At 36.0% G+C, this 18055-nt stretch overlaps 1 protein-coding gene across 12 annotated transcripts in view; it reads right to left on the reverse strand.

Annotated features, from left to right (window-relative positions):
* dock10 (dedicator of cytokinesis 10) overlaps window positions 1–18055 on the reverse strand; it is a 407603-nt gene that overhangs the window by 40415 nt on the left and 349133 nt on the right. For 11 of the 12 annotated variants that reach the window (XM_039756196.1, XM_039756260.1, XM_039756213.1 and 8 more), the window contains 14 exons: window positions 17302–17398; window positions 17085–17123; window positions 15968–16143; window positions 14527–14643; window positions 12656–12773; window positions 9177–9298; window positions 8854–8968; window positions 7776–7842; window positions 5341–5388; window positions 4579–4680; window positions 3815–3939; window positions 3421–3536; window positions 2692–2829; window positions 815–997 (listed from right to left, as the gene is read on the reverse strand). In XM_039756196.1, the coding sequence (XP_039612130.1) occupies window positions 815–997; window positions 2692–2829; window positions 3421–3536; window positions 3815–3939; window positions 4579–4680; window positions 5341–5388; window positions 7776–7842; window positions 8854–8968; window positions 9177–9298; window positions 12656–12773; window positions 14527–14643; window positions 15968–16143; window positions 17085–17123; window positions 17302–17398 (1563 nt within the window). The remainder of the gene's footprint in view (window positions 1–814; window positions 998–2691; window positions 2830–3420; window positions 3537–3814; window positions 3940–4578; window positions 4681–5340; window positions 5389–7775; window positions 7843–8853; window positions 8969–9176; window positions 9299–12655; window positions 12774–14526; window positions 14644–15967; window positions 16144–17084; window positions 17124–17301; window positions 17399–18055) is intronic. The other variant, XM_039756233.1, reaches the window with a different exon arrangement.

The raw sequence follows: 18055 nt of genomic DNA on the forward strand, positions 1-18055 counted from the left end.
GCACAGACAGATGCACAGGCATATACACTCAACACACTTGTTTAGTAAACATCCTTGAGATCTGAAAGCAACAGCAAATTAGGGAGCAAATCCATACTTAAACACGGATGAATTTTGGCAGTGTGTCTAATAGAAGCAGGCCAGATTCACTGGAAAATACATGAAAATACATTCTTGTTTATCATGGCACTGGAGAATGACAAAGTGCTGCATGTTGGTTGGACATGCAAGCAAGAATTTCACTAAACTCTGTACGCATGGCAATACTACTATACTTATGTAGACATGCTTATATATTCTTTATAAACACATACACATGCCATTCATTTACAAAAAAACTATACATAGAAGAGAATTAGTAAATATTCAGTAACTAGAATATTCAGTAATTGCCTTTGACAATACTTGATAGTTTCAGTATTATTACCATGCGTGTCATTTTCTTTTACAAGGAAATTGTTGTCTATGTCCCAGACTTTTTTGTTTTTTTGTTTTATCTGATCATTATATTTCCAGTTAGCTACTGCTTAATTAACACTATTCGGCATCTCATTATTTACTAGATGGTCAAACAGATACTTCATTATTTTTAAAACTACCATTTCAGATTCTAAACCTTTCTGAATGTTATAAGGTATAATATTTATTTACAACTGCTCTTCCTATTTTCATTTAAAAAAGCACACAATCTTGTATGACAATTTGGCAGAAGTCCAGTTAATTTAAATTTAAGAGGAAATGCCATATACTTCATATTCAAATTATAATCTTTAAAAACAGTAAAAACTGCCTGCCCTGTTACATTGTCATTTACCTGCAAGTGGGATCTGACAATAGATTTCCTTTTGGCAAATTCAAAATTTTTCCTCATGAAGAAATACAACATGGCAGAGGCTTCAGTTTGAGTGGAGCTAGATCGATGATTACAGCATTTCAGAATTTCATAACATAAGGATCCACAAAGATCTGCTTTCCCTTGAAAGAATGCTGAAGGAAACTAAATAAGGAAAAAGAAAAAACTACATGAAAAAGGCCAGTCTGAATTGTCTTTATAGTACAGAATTACTATTACATGTACAGTATTTACAATATACAGCAGCCCTGCCACACTTAAAATTCTTAAATAAAGAATTATAATTAAAAAATTATATATCGAGCACATCTGTCTCGACAAAAACTCTCTAAAATGTTTCCAGGGCGTGATCCAACCTGCAAACGTTGCAACCAAGTCCCAGCCTCACTAGGTCACATGTTCTGGTCCTGCACCAAATTAACATTATTCTGGACAAACATTTTTAATTACCTTTCAGATAGCCTTGGATTCACAATCCCTCCTAACCCATTAACAGCTGTGTTTGGGGTTCTTCCAGAGGGGTTTAAAATGGAGAAATACAAACAAACTGTGATTGCATTCACTACACTTTTGGCACGCAGACTTATTCTGATAAACTGGAAGAACACAAACTCTTTTAAGTCAGTGGGAAACCGATGTGTTATACTATTTGAAATTGGAAAAAATCAAATACTCAGAGGATCCGTACAGACTTTTTTCAAAACATGGCAGGATCTAATCAGTAATATTTTAAAATAAGCTCATAAAGCACAGAGAATTTATTAATTTAGATATGTTTACAAGCCTTAAATTTCACGCCGTTTGGCTTGCTCTCTCTTTCAGGGTTGGGGATCGATCTGTCCTTAACTCAATTTTTCTTTTTGTAAAAACTTGATTGATTTGTATGGATTGCAATACAATTAATAAAGAAAGGAAAAAAAAAATTCTTTATTAAAATCTTGCTGTGCCATGACTCGCTGTTTTAACATTAAATCATTTTTTCACTGCCATCCTTTTATTTTACGCATAATACAATTTGATTTAATAAGTAACATGATGTACATAACACAGCTCTTTAGGACCCTAATATATGACAATAAGTCATATCTATCCTCTGCTACTTTAAATCTATCCATTTTCAAACTATTTGTCCAGTTCATGAAGGTGAGGTAAGAAGAACCTCTCTGTAGAAATTGTCAGCCCAGTTCAGTTCAGGTCACTCACAAAATACATAAGAAAATGTGGCACAACCACAGATATCACACAGGGATGAATTAGAAACATGGGGAACCAGCATTGCGTTGCTGCAAAGTTACCCTTAGCACCAATTTGCACACTTAATCAGGGGCCTGTGACACAGGATCTTTCTTTAATCAGAAAAAAAGGTTGTTTTTTCTTGACCATTCAGAGTTATGTAACAAGCTCTTCAACTGACTGACCAATCAGTGATCTTGATCTGTAGATAGTAGCAGCCTATTGTGATGGATGCTAGAAAACCTGAACATCACAGTCAGAAATTGTTGTTTATCAGGATCTTGGCAATACCCTGCAGAAGTCAACATGTACCTAGCCAGAGTAAGCTAACTGAAAGGTTTTGTTTCAGTGTTGTCAGATCTGGATGTGACCTTTTCAGGGAAGAAATGTTAAGCAGTATTTGATATTTAAAACAAAATAGTCAGTCTGTGTAACATATGTTTATTTATTCCTTTTCTAGCCCATGGGTCTCAGGGCATCAGGCGCTAGTCCATCAAAGGGCACTCCCACTGAGATTTTAACCTGAGACTCTAGAGTTTAGAGGTGCTAACCTGTGAGTTGAAAAATATATAATTATTCAGATTTTGCAGAATTTGAAGTATTACCTTTTGAATAAAGAGTCTCAGAGCAGCAAAGACATGCTTCAGTGCAGCTGTAGACTGATTAATTTGCAGAAAGAGAAGATATGTATCAAACACTTTCCTCATTAGTGAGTTCTGGCCGTCATCTTGCTGTAACTGCTTCTACATTTAGACAAAGGGAAGGTAAAAAGGGTTAATAAACATTTAATGTAAAAAGAAAAAAGCCAACATCATGATTATTCAGCCTCAAAGCCTATGATCTATTTGGAGTGCTGTCATGAAAGTCATTCAGTTTGAAACAGAATTCAAACAAAATTCAAAGGCTACAGTGCTCTTCAGATCTACAGTATAAAATGAGTGATTTATTTACCAGATAAAGCATTTATAAATGAAATGATTACATCCCAATGCATTGATGGGGATTCTATCATACTGCATATCAACCATTAATATCAAATGACTCCTCTACAGTCAGTTCACTGCCTGACATTTCTCAGGCGAAGTTCAAACATGTACAGGCAATACCCAGTGTGTTCATTTTCCCCTGTAAATTAAGTGTTTCATTATGTTCTTTGTGAAAGGTATAATCTTAAACAAACATGGATTACTTGATTGATTTTGCAAGTTAATTACATTGAACTCAACTCAGTTTTATTTTTAACGTATCTAGCCATGCATCCATCAAATTCTGTTATTGCAATGTACAATTTTTAAAACTCCTCATAAATTAAAAAATGGATTATTTACACTTACCCGATGGTGGTGTGTAAAGAGATTTAGAATATCAAGAACAGTAAGACAGACCTCTGTTGAAACATTAGCTTCGATATCAGTAGGATTCACACTGTCAGTTTCAGATACATTACTGTCTGTGGAAGAGAAGAAATCTCAACAACACGTAGGATTCACTCATTACAAAAGTCAATTTAATACTTTGTTCTCAGCTAAGTCTAAGTTAACAATATAGTAATGAGTCGATATATGAAATGAGCAAACTTGATGTTTATATTTTTTCACATAAATGAGTTAGCATACAGTATTTCTTAGAAACCCTCTTTGGTAATTTTTGTGAGAAATAAATATGTTGGGCCTTTACACCCATGATTGCTGTGGATGATATATATAATTAAGTTATTTGAACACTTACTGGATGCGTTATTGGAACTTTCCATCATTTGTAAAAGTTTAGGATTTGAAAGTGCATTTTTTCCACGTATAATTGGCATGGTCTGGGAGCGGCTATGCCTGTGACCCTCTTGGGTGGAGTGCATCCTGGTAAAATAAAAGTATAGAATTTCTGAAAGGAAGTGTTATTTAACAAGACTGGGCTACAGGTCCAAATATACTGTTCACAGAGAATGAAACTAGTGGCAATGATTACGTTCAGCAAATATGTTGAACAAATTCTCAATACATTTTAGAATATAAAATGTACATAATTTTTGATACTTCATTTAAAAGTTCTGATCCTTTGTCATCTTATTGAAAAGTTTATTTTATAATACTCCCCAAACATAATACATTCCATGATTTACAAGTATATTATAGTTTATGTAATAGTACTCCACTTACATCATATAACTTACTTGTTCAGCAAAATTCTCTTGCTGTTTTAGGAACTTTATAATAAAAACAGTGGATTTATTTTTAACTTGGAAAGTTTTTTTTTGGGCAAATCATATGCCACAAAGTACACCAATAACATAAAACATTTGTCAGTTAGCACATAATGAGATAAAGGGATGGGGATGAAAATGAAATTAAAATCAAAAGACACAGACAGCAGTGGGGAGGTAAGAACTTCTAATTTACATTTCTCATCTGTCAAAATTCTTCACAAGAAGAGCACATAATATACAATACCTCTCAACTGCATATACAACTGCCCTGAGTAAAAACCCCAAGGTTTACCATTGTGATATAATACTGGATGCTTGGGTGGATGTACTAGAGCCTTTGAGTGTGCCATTGTTCTGCGAGGCCTGAGCCAGTTTTACTGCTGCAGCTAGCTTCCTGTTACATTGAATAAAATCAAAAGACACACTTTTAGGGGTAAATTATTGTCATGATAAATGTTAATAGGCAGGTATTAGCAGCAGCGCAATGTAAGAGAGAAGCAAAGTGGAACACATTGCATAAAGCAAGTAAGGCAGGGCAGGGAGGTGGACATTAAGAAGAGTTTGCATGTGGAATAGCAGGAGCAGTAATGATGCTCAAGAAATGCATTCATTTATATTTGTAAAAATGTGTCTCTCATGTTCAAGAATGCTTCTCCCACATCTTGTGAATGATCGCTGGTGTCGCACATCATGTTCCTTCTGATATTAAGTTTGCTCACTAACTTTATAAAGAAAAATTCTGTGCGAAAATGTATTTTATAATTTTGAAACTATGACATGAAAGTCTGGCACGACTACTTAGTTATATGTGGTTGTTATATCAGAGACAAGTGTGCACAGTTTTCAGAAAACTGGCACTGACTTTTAAAAGATGTGGTTAAAGGCCAAATCCAGCATTTCTGTTTTACTGGTTGTTTTTTCACACTGTAACTAACCTGTGACTAAAAACTGTCACAAAACATAACTAATGAATGAATGCAAAATAAGCTCATAAGCAGGGAAGGAGAGAAATGCATGTGGATTTCACTCACAGTTAATGCATATAATGACATACCTTGCAATGTGTTTCTTTCCCAAAAATTTGAAATGCTGAAGGCATAATCTGTGGAAAAAAAGTAAAGGACAATGGTAGCTTTGAAGTAAACTTTCTTATTTCCTTTTTTACTGCTCTCGCTGAAATGGCCACCTTCTGAATTGTTAAGAGTTAGAAGATGTTTGATGAGTCAGAAAAATTATCTTAATTTTTGTATGTTTTGATTTCTACTTTAAAATTTACAGTCAAAATGGTGCCATCTTTAACAAAGTCAAAGAAGTATAACTTTTTCATGTGCATATATCAACAAACAGGGTTGACATTTCTTTGAAATTTGACACATTTTCCTTTTTTGCTTTGTCTCCTATCTGTTGGGGATTGGGAGAAGGTTCTTCACTGATTCTTTTGCATGTACGCACATATTAGTATTAGAAATGGAGAATATTTTAAAACTGTTTTAAAAGACCCATCTTCAAATTCTATCTCTGCCTTCTGATCCCAACTTTTCAGTCTTCTAGATTAGCTCCAATATCGAGACTCCCACCATCAGTCAAATGGAAGACTCAGGTTAATGATGGACAGGACACCTTGCTTCTCCTCATACTAATTGTAATGTAATTTAGTTGCCAACAACTATAATTAAGGTTCATATATTGATAAATTACCTGGGCAAAAAAAGAGCAATAATAGAAATTATGCTAAACACCAAATAACACTGCACTGTTAATTTGTTTTAAAATACTACTATTGCTTTATACATTATGTAGAAAATGTGGTTAAAGGCATTCAGATGAGTGGTCACTGAAAATCATACCACATAACACACCCTAGCAAAAACTACATGTAAACTGTTATAAGCAGATCTAGAAGGTCTGAGCCTCACCTTGAACTAAAAAAAATAAAGATACATTAAGATCATATCTTGCATGACCCATACATACTCTGCACACATAGCTTTAAATATTTGCCTAATTTACTTAAACGAGCCCTCTGTTTTGAAAGAATTAGTGGTACATGAGAAGTTAATATGTGTCCAAATCATTCTAGAACAATAAGCAGGGTGCTTCAACTGTGTTTGTAATTCAATTTAACTTATACACAAATGCTTGGGGGAAGCACAGTGGAGCAGTGGTAGCACTGCTGCCTCGCAGTTAGGAGACCCGGGTTCACATCCCAGGTCCCCCTTGTGTGGAGTTTGCATGTTTTCCCCGTGTCTGTGTAGGCTTCCTCCCGGTGCTCTCCTTTCCTCCCACAGTCCAAAGACATGCAGGTTAGAAGGACTGGCAAAGCTTAGTGTGTGTCGGGTTCAGGGTCTGTTCCTGCTATGTGCCTTAAGTTAGCTGGGACAGGCTTCAGCTGCACGACCCTTGTCTGCATTAAGCGGGTCAGAAAATGACATGACGAATGGTTGGGTTCTTTAGAAATTCTGAAAGATTTAGGGCAGATTATTAATTTGTAAATAGGTCAACATTCTCAAACCTGCTTCAAAATCAACTCTGGCAGGATTGACACAATGCAGGAGCTCCCCTTGGAATTAGGCACTGGTCTACTTCAGAGCCTCTACACACACTCACATGGGGCCCGCTTAGAATTTCCACTTAACCTAACACATATTAACATTTAACTCATTTTCATTTTGTGCTACTGGAAGTGAATGAGGAAATAACTAAAAAAATGAATTATTATTGAAGTTGCTGATGGAAATGAAATGTACAGCTAGCTTTTTTTAGCAAATTAAAAAAAAAAGCTAATTGCAATTTATATTAAAGGACTGAGTGTTTTCTATAATACAATGATAACAGATTTCATCTGAATATTATCTGAGCTGACTTGAACCTGACTGAGACATTGTTAACTCTATACTGTAAGCCGGATTAACATCCATTAATAATTTCTAGTTTTTAATGATTTACGCATTTGTTAATCATATTCAAAATGTCCATGAAACTTAGGTTTTTGAAATTATCCAAGATTATTGCCAGTCTACGCTGCATATAATGTAAAGGTATACATTATATATTAGGTGTTGCAGGTACACATGTGGCATTTGTCCAATAAAATTATGCATGTGCAAAATTTACAAACATCCTTAATTCAGTTAAAGGTTATGGGGGAACTGGAGCCTACCATGACAACATGGAGTGCAATGGAGAAACCACCTCTGCCAATCAAGGCAAAGCCCATTGAAACACATCAAACATAGACCCACATAGGGCCAATTTAGAAACATCAATTAACCCAAGACACATTTTTAGGATGCAGGAGAAAAACTGTAAAACCTGGAGAAAAGCCCATCTAGACAAAGGAAACAAACTGCACACGGCTGTTGACTGGGCACAGAATTCAAGCCCAGAGTCCATGAGGCATCAATACTGACCACTATACCCCTAAATAAATAAATTAAGTTTGCTTGAATGCATAAACTTATGGAAAAAAGGCCAGCATTCCATACTTACTCTAAAATGTTGAAAAAATCTGAAATCTCTTGATGAACTGCTCTTTGCCAGTAAGATACCATTACATCTGAAAAAGGAAAACAGTAGATCATAAAGAAAAACTGTCAGTTGTTTCATTATATAAATATTACTAGGTATTGCTTCTATTGTGGCTTACCTTAAAAGAAATATAAATATATTCTTTCATTTTAATGCAATTAGGTATGTTGTTGACATTCTAAAATAATGTCCAAAGACCAATTACATGTTTGTGCTTCATATCACACAGGGATTCCTATGTTTTTAACCTTCTATGTATACTTTACTGATAAAGTTTCTATTCCTCCAATCATTAAATGGAACAGTTTACTGGGTGTCAGAGAATATGCCAAACCAGCTCTGCTCATTTCAAAAGATCTTTTATGACCACAAGGAGTCTGGGACTCGGTTTTATGTCTCATCCAAAGGATGGCACTATTCTGTATCACTGCACTGGGATTTTGGGATCTACACACAGACCACAGGGTAAAAACCCACTGATGGCCCCACCAACGCCTCTTCCAGCAGCAACCCAAGCTCTGCCTAAATGGTCTTCCATCCAAGCACTGGTCAGGCTCAAGGATCCTTAGCTACAGATGGATTTTCTGTTCTGAAGGGCAGGTGGTATGGCTACTGGCTATGTAGCACAATCAGGATTAGTAAAAGAAAAATAAAAGAATCAAATAAAAATACAGCCACTGTCAAGATGTCCGAAATGAAAGAGAGAAGAGGCGAGTCTTTAAGTGAACCGTGAAAAAGTCTACCAATGTGTAATTGCTATGTTTCCTCCTTCCTCTCTGTTCCATTGTCATACTTTTTTTTTACACACGAGTGATGCTACCTTGAACAACTTATCTACAGGTATAACTCTCTAACTGTGCCGTTTATAGGAATATAAGGTATATGAAATAAAAATAAAATCTTTTTTTCATTTATTAATGTGAATGTTTTACTTATTTACCATTTCTGTTCTTCTATTGCTCTCATGATAAGAATGATACAAGTCAAGCCTTCCTGCACTGGTATGGAATAATTTTAAGTGCACCATCTAATACCATACCTTCAGAGATAGTTTTCATAATATGAAGAAAACACATGAGGAGACTCCTGGTTTCTGCGTGGTCCAATTTATCAAATCGTAAAGCTGATCCGATCAAGGACAAAGGCCTTACAAACTGTAAAAAGGCCACACAAAAAAGCACTATTCAGATTTAACCCGATAAGATGACATGTGCAGTATTTCACATTTTCATCAATTAATATTAATTAAACTGATACAAAAAGTTGAATGAATACAACTGTTTTTAAAGTAAAAACTTAAAAGGAATCTTTGCTTCTTTCCAGCTCACTATATGTTACTTCTGTTGAGAACATTATAAATACCTTCTCACAAGTATCTGTCTTCTCACTGTTCTTGTCACTATTGCTTGGGTTTGATTCAATGCTTATTAAGGAGGCTCTAGAGTCAGCGTGATTTGCTGTGGATACTGCCAGTGATGAAAAAGCTGTTAACATAAGAGAAAACATTATTAAGAAATTCCAAGTGACCGATAGGTAAAGGACATCTTCAAGATGGGGCTCCTGAGTCTCAGGTTACTGGGAAAACTGGAAAAAAAGTATTTATGAAACACATGGTTCATTTATTTCATAATGAGGTTAGGAGAAGTGGAATGGATAGGTGTACCAAGTAAGACCATTTTTCTCAGGCAGGATACAATCTGAAGACATGTGACTAGTAAAGCACTGGCGGTTTCCAAGCCTTAATGTTTTAAGATCATACTTGTTTTAAGTTATAACACAATGTTAGTGAAGTTGGGTAGATAGAGTCCTAGATTGAATCACTGTATGTGTGAGTTTGAGTGTGCTCTGTGATGACTACCATGTTTTTATAGCTGAACTAGACATTAAGCCCTTTACAATAATGGGCGCTAGAACAGTAGTGCATAAACATTAGTAGGAACAGTCTATATTAAATGGCAAGGGATCGTGTATGTGGCTGTAATATGCGTCACTGTGTTGTGTGCCTTTAATTTTCTCTCGCAGTAATACTGGTTTGTATTCCCATAAAATGCCTGTAATTTTCTCTGATGGTAAAACAGTGGAACCTCAGTTCACGACCATAATTCGTTCCAAAACTCTGGTCGAAACCCGATTTGGTCGTGAACTGAAGTAATTTCCCCCATAGGATTGTATGTAAATACAATTAATCCGTTCCAGACCATATGAACTGTATGTAAATATATATATTTTTAAGTTTTTAAGCACAAATATAGTTAATTATACCATAGAATGCACAGTGTAATAGTAAACTAAATGTAAAAACATTGAATAACATTGAGAAAACCTTGAACAACAGAGAAAGCTAACACTGCAAGAGTTTGCGCTATAGTGCTACGAATCGCTCGCTAAAAAGACTTTTTTTAATGAGTTTTAAGCACAGGGAAAAAAATTAACATTTGAAAAATCCGTAACTTAATAAACAACCAAAAAAAGTAACATTATAACAATGCACTCGCACGCCTGTGTGTGTGTGTCTCTCGCGTGCCTGTGTGTGTGTGTCTCTTGCGTGCCTGTGTGTGTGTGTCTCTTGCGCAACTGTGTGTATCTCTCTCTCGCGCTGTGTGTGTGTGTCTCTCTCTCGCGCCTGTGTGTGTCTCTCTCTCTTGCGCGCCTGTATGTGTGTGTCTCGCGCGCCTGTATGTGTGTGTGTGTGTGTGTGTGTGTCTCACTTGCGCATGCGCCTGTGTGTCTCTCTCTCTCTCTTTCTCTCTGCACAGGGAGAGACTGAACACGTGCAGCCCTGCGCATGCGCACTTCACCAGAAGACACACACACGGACACCTGGATGCACACAGGGGTTTTATTAAAGAGGATGGATAGGCTCCAGCTAATGATAAGGACAGATTATTCAGTTATACTCCCATTCTAAAAGCTTTTCTGTGGCCAATCTGTAACATAAAATTCTCCATCCATATTTCCACAGTCCAGTCCCTTTTAGATATGCTAAGGGTAAGCCTGATGTTAGTTACAACATTTTGTACATCTTGTGTCTTACTTTTCACTACTAACAAATTTAACCACCTTAATGTTTAGCTTGCTTACTTTAAACGGAAAAATGCTGTCTGTGCAGTTGTTAGGTAAACTTCAAAAAAGGACTACAGCTGACTGATTGTCAAGAACACTACCACTTTGATTAAAGAATTAAAACAGAGGTTTAGCTACTAAACAAACCACTTTATGGAATGTGGTGCTATGGGATATTCATTGATTCTGTGTTTCACGTCATGAATGGCTGTTATGAAGACAGCAAATCATTCATTGAATGAAATAGTTGCTGTAATAAAATAACACAATATTCTCAAACCTGCTTTATCCAATTTAAGGACACAGTGCCACTAATTGCTATTTTCCAAAAAGGTAGTTTTTTGCCTAACAAGACAAGGGAGATTATATGCAGAAGATTAAAAAAAAAAGATTTTTAAGATTATATGTTATTCAGGTACACTATAAAATGTACAATACAATTTAAATTTCATTTACATGATTTAATGATGCATTTTCTGTTAAAATGTTTAACATTCTCAAATAAATTTATTCCAGATTAGATTTTGAGGGGCTAAGCCTATCTTGGTAGCATTAGACACAATTCAGGAACCAGCAATGAACAGGATGCCAGTCCACAACCATATGGCACCAATTCAGAATCACCAGTCAACCTAACCTGCACTTGTTATGGTGCCTGCAGAAAGAAACAGGAAAACTCACACAGACAACAGGGAGAACGAGTAAACTCCAGACAATGACTTGATATAGGGCTACTATTATTGAAGCTTTAAAGGTTTTATAACACTAATATAGTCCTACAACTTTCTTACAGAGTGTCTTCTAACTTGGCACTTCTTGTTCCATTATCACCCCCATACTGTAATTCAGTCATGTGAGACACATTGAATTCTCATGAATGCAGATCTTCAAGGACTAATCTTAACAATCCTGACCAGGAAAGTTACACTTAGGACATGAATTAATAGATTAAAATAATAAGGGTGGAACAAGCTCTATCTCCTGTGACTCCGCACTGGAATACACAGAGAATGGAAAATAAAAAATAAACAATCACATTTAGGAATATTGAAATATACATTTGAAACTATGCCTTTTCTTTCTCTACCTCTGTGTTTTTATATATTGCATGATGACACCATTTTAAAGACATTATTAATAGCATTATGCACTTCTGTTTTTTACACTACAATTACACTTACGTTAAAGTGCACTGAATTCATTTAATAGGAATAAGGTGAACCGCATTGAGTTACAAATGTTACAGTGTAGACATTCAAGGTTGTGAGAGACAAAAACATCAACAATTAATCCACTCTTAATATTATCAGGATTTAAATAAATTCAAGAGGTCTTGAACAACAATTATAACAAAGTAAAGCATCAAGTGAGTTTCTTAAAATAAATAAACTGAAAGTGTTCTGAACACAAATTACACCACTGTATGTATTCCTCATTACTGACTTTCAGACTATGTCAGTGCTGCCTGAAAAGTCAATTATAGCTCAATAACAGTAAAGTGTAATGTGGCCAGAAGAGGGCAGTTTATGACCTGAGAAGAATTTAGTCCATAGCTCAAAAGATTAACAAAACTTAAAATGTGTAATGTTTCATTCAGGCTAACATTGCATTGGAGAAAATGACTGCTAATAAAAACGACAAGTGCTTAACACATTTTTCTCTCACACTGTAGCATAATCAGATTGTCAATCAATCTTAAAATGGCTTTATAATTAAGTGAGAACTGCAGTATAATCTTTGGTATTATGTTCAAATTCAACTTTAAATCCATCTCCCACCTGTGATGGAATTGAGGACCTCCTTGGAGAAGGAAGTATCCACGGAGTTTGCATGTTTCAGAGCTGAAGCCATGTGACTCTGTAATCCTCCTGTCACACTTAAATCATCCCTTGAGCCCTGCATTTTCATATAAAAAAATATTGTTGGAGATTAATGTTTTCCAATGTCATTGCAGTTCTAAAACTAAATGCAATTAATTTTCCACATATCACTGAGCATTTAGATATGGTATGGTGGGCAGTATAACAGGATTAACATATTTTAAAGCAGGGAAAGCTTCTTATATGTAATGATCTTGTATCTGAGTATAGAAACAATGGCATTACTATTTAAAAATATTCTGGGTGGTAATGGACGAAAGGAATTATAAGATTCAATGAATGCCAATGGATTTAATTAAATTTATCTAGATGGGTTATGAAAAGATGACATTTCAATAACAGATGAAAGAAATTGCAGATTAATCTCTATAAATACCATTTTCTGATTTGGTGTAGAGATGGCAGGCCATGGGACCTGCTCTCCGTTTCTTACAGGAATGAACTTCTAAAGAATTTTAATACAGAATATGCATTTTATAATGGAACATAACAAAATATTCCTAAAACTACTGTGGCGCGTGGCTGGGGGTGGTACCCAGCCGGGACGCCTGGATGGACCGGAAGAGAGACTACGCCTCCTCCGGACCACGAGAAGGCAGCTGACCTGGTTGGTGTGGGGACCACAGGAACAGAGCATGGAAGCTCAACCCTGTAGGGGCCCGTGGTCACTGCCACGGGGTGCCTGGATGCCTATGAAGCTCTGGACATCAGCAATTATGCCACACCAGGAAGTGCTGATGGAAGTTCATCAAGGGTCACCTGGAGCATATCTGGGGCAGCATAAAAGGGCCCGCCTCCCTTAATTTGGCAGCTGGAGTCAGGTGGAAGTAGACATAGCTCGGAGGAGAGGAGTGGACTGGGCGAAGGAAAGGCATTGGAGAAAGAGGCCTGGACTTGTGGATGATTGGTGCAGGGGCACTGGGTTGTGCGTGCGCACTTGTAAATAAGTATATAATAAACCGTGTGTGGTGTTGAAACCTTAGGTGTCTGCCTGTCTGTGTCCGGGCTGTTTCCTACACTACATAATTTCATTCAGGGCTGAGAGGGACCTGAGCCTATTGGCATCAGGTGTAAAATAGAAAGCAACCCTGGATGGGATACTGGCCCATCACAGGGCCTGCTCATGAACACACACTTACTTGGAATCATGCAAGACTTTGGGAATGTAGGAGGAAAACCAGAGGACTAGAGGTAAACCCACGAAGACTTAGATATATATTTTATGTTTTATGCTATTGAAATTTAAAAAGTGATAAAAGAAATCTTGAATAACCTTAACAGGCAGATATATTGAACATTTTACAATGCTGGATCCAATTAATAGTGTTAATTCTAATGTTTTGGACGCTTCCCTAATGCTTTACTAAATGTAGAGCATCCCATATCCTGGTGTCAAACACACTCAGCTCTTCTAAAGTATACTGCACAATGCCTTCTCAGATGCCCTTTTTCCAAACTACCATACTTCCTATTGGAGCACTTGCTCTTCCTAGGATCTTCATTGACCTGAAGTCTGGAGTCAATGACTGTTTCTTCCTGCATCGTATTCAAGACACCTGGGGCAAATTCTTAGGCTTAATTAAATTAAATACAGTATATCAAAACAGGACGTCTCAATCCATGACTTCACAAACGAATGTATCAATATACGATTACAATAAAGTATTATATATTATATCACAGTTTTTACATTTAGAATTAGCTTTATTAAATTTACTGAAAATATTCACTTTAGTACAAAAGCATCACTACATACTCTTAAAACGTACCTGATCAGAAGATGTGAAGTTAAATGGAAAGATATCTCTCATAAAAAAACGGGGCATATTATCAAGGATCATACCATACAGAGGTAGATACAAAGATGCTATTCTTTCCTGTCTCTTCTGTAAAGTACAAAATAAGCATTATGGAGTTTACAGGAGACAAAATGAGTAATATCAAAAGTAATAAATTCAATATAGGAAAACACATTAAAATATTGTAAAATGTTTTTTATTATGGTGTAACAAATTTGACAAAAAAACATATATTAGCTCTCTCATTTGAAATGCGTATTTTTCTCAGTCTGATGCTAGCATTAAGCAGAGGACAACAGGAATGGTGACTTTGCAACCACTTGTGACCTGACAAAGCCTACTGCATCATTTATGCAATTACATTTTCAAACAAAATCATTTTGGGTTATAACACAGTTTAAACTTTTAAATTCAGCATCCTCTGCATGCAGTGTGTCTTCATGATTAGCTGTCAGATACACACCTTGTTATTGTTAATAGCTTATTGACTGTTAATTGAAAGAGCTCACATTTTTCGACACCCCCCATCGCCAAAGTGTTACCCTTTGCATTGTTACTGGTCTCATTTTTGCTGATTTTGGTTTGTTTTAGATTTAACTGTGTATTATTATTGTGCCTGGATTGCAGCTGAGCTTCTTATCCACTTTATCCATTTAGAGACATTCATCAAGTGTACTCCATCCTGTCAGATTCCTTATGCCTTTGCCTTCTTGCCAAGACTTCTGAGTAAATTAACCTTAAATCTTTTGATGTTATATGCTGAGGTTGGGCTCCACCCAGAGATTTAAAGACAACAGTAACCTCCAAACCATGGTCTTAATAAGTGTCACCACTACCAAGAAGAATGTTAGTAATGGTAAAGGGTTTGTTTCCATTTGCTGGGCTGTGTACAAACATGCTGTCCCATTTTCTAGCGACTGCCAAATGCCTTGAGGGCACACAGATTGCCAGAAAAAAATAGACAAAAAGGGTGTCCCTCACTCACTAAAAGTCAGTTGTCTTTGAGTGAAAAGGCAATTTAAAATTTATTGTACATTAAGGGATTGTTTTTTGGAAGTAAATAAACATGCATCTAGAAGCTGAAAATGTAATAAAAATGACTAATGAATCACTACAGTTCACTGCTCAACTAGACACTGAAATTCTAAGTTGTAAGGCCTTGCTTTCCACGGAGAAGCAATTAGGTTTTTATCAAAGTAAAAAATTACTTAGGCAAAAGGTATTTTTTTTTTACTATTAATGCTTATTATAACAAGCTGCAATTTAAAAAAAAATTTGCTTAATGAATATTTACAGCTTCTAAAAGAAAGAAGAAGTATGTGAGTGTGACAGTGGGCCATGTGAAGGAATGTGATTCTGTCCATTGTTGCTCACTTGAATGAGTACTTCAGTCTCACTAAAACCTTCTTACCTTTTCGGCATATCTTTCATCTAGAGAATGTTTTGCCATAAGGTTTTTCAGAATAGTGAGAGCCAAATGTCTAATATCCTGGTCTTCCTGAAGAGCAAAGCCAACTTCTCGAAGCAACAGTCCAGTTAGAAAATGCTTACGACAATATTCATTAGTCAGACTGTATTCTGGGAAATCTATGAAAGAAAAAAACAAACACAGTTGTTTGGATATTTAGAATTTGGTGACTGAGGCATGAAAATAAAGTGTTTACTTGTCAAGCAATTCTTTCAGTTGCTATGCACCAACACATATGAATGACATGACATTTATGAGCAATATAGCTACAATTCAGCATACATAAGAACACAGGAAAAAGATGTCAAGACTTCGTTTGGAGGTAAAAAAAAATCTATATAATGTAATAAATGAAAAGCAAACATTGTAAGCATTTTAGTAAAACTTGGAGTCCATTTACTGATAACCTCTGATTATCATTAGGAAAGAAGAGGCTGTGATGCTCCTGGAAAATACGTATAGGAAACACCAGTAGTGATTGGGTTAAAGTAAAATAGGCAGCAAGAAAAAATGGTCTTCTAAACCAGAACACTTGGTTTAAAAAAGACTTTCCAAAAAAAAAAAAACAATACCTAATGGTTTAACAGTGCCTAAGGATGTGTCACATTAAAAAAAATTGTAGCTGAGTAAGAAAACCTTTCATATCTTAGCAGGATGATACCTCATTTTAACTGTGCTACAGAAAAAGCCTGAAGTTGAGGGTTTGAAAAATGGGTATGTAGTGGACCTATTACCTCCTCTAGGAACATAGAATGTTATGTGACACAGATGGAATTAAAAAAAAACAGTCAACACAATGGCATGTTCCTTATACTTTAAATGCAACCTCAGATAAAAGAAAACTGAAACTAAGTAAGAAAAAGTAAAACTTAATTTGTCATGCCTATCCTGCCTGTTCTGGGTTTCTAATGATAATTAAAAAACTGTCTGGTGGATATATATTTTGTTGGCTTTGTTAATTTTTATTTTATATTCTCCTGCTGACAAATTGCACTAAAATAAACAAGAATACAGTACAATTCTATTCCCAAAGATATTCACTAACATGCTGATTACATACCGTGAGAGTTGTCAGAGTTGTCGGAGGAAGTAGCCTTATCTGTGTAAGATCAAAGACAAACTGTTAGAGCTCTATTTAAGTGCATAACACAGTAAAGAATGAGTACTATACAGTACAGAAGAGAGTGCCCTATGGTCAGAACATTTTTCTATACAATACGCGCTGAAGGCATTTAGCTCTTGTTCTCTTAGACTTGTGATCCACAGACACAAATTACCTGTAATCTTTGCTGAAGGTATTGGGAGGCTTAGATTGATATAGTGCTCATAGTTGCATACGTCCTGAAGAAACTCAAACTTGAACTTGCACATGGCCTGAAAAATAAATGAAAACCGAAATTCAATATGCCACTGACATTTTGTAAAAGAGCCTTTTCTGGAGTGGCAAGAAATTAATCTAACAAAAGTCCTGGATTTAGTAAAGAGAAAACAACTTAGCAGGTGAAAGGCAAAATATCTGGATGATTTTTATCATGTGAGACTTCAGGGTGCATTAAATCGATAAATGTATCTAATTTGTTAAATGTTTCAGGGTCATCTCCAAAGACCATGTAAATGTAGTTAATTTAGGACTCACTTGGAATGTCATGCATCTCCCTGTCTTCTAGTTCAGGGTCATGGGAATCTAGTGCCCAGCCCAGTAGTACTGGACACAAGCCCAGGACTGAACACTAGCATGTCACCGCTGGGACACAAGCCCAGGACTGAACACTAGCATGTCACCTCTAAAACAATCAGAAAACTCACACATACAAAATATAGGCCAAATTACAGGTACTAAGTAACCTATTATCTTTGGGATATGGCAGGAAAACTAAAGTACCTGATAACAGCCCACTCCAACATTGGGAGAATGTGCAAACTCTATACTAACTGCTAACAGGCTGATGCCAGAGTTAATGTCAGTCTTTGTTGACATGAAGCTTGAAAAAACTCTAGGTGACTTGTAGACTAATCGCTAGTTAAAAACAT

Source organism: Polypterus senegalus, chromosome 1 (genome assembly GCF_016835505.1).
Source record: "Polypterus senegalus isolate Bchr_013 chromosome 1, ASM1683550v1, whole genome shotgun sequence".
Classification (NCBI taxonomy): Eukaryota; Metazoa; Chordata; class Cladistia; order Polypteriformes; family Polypteridae; genus Polypterus; species Polypterus senegalus.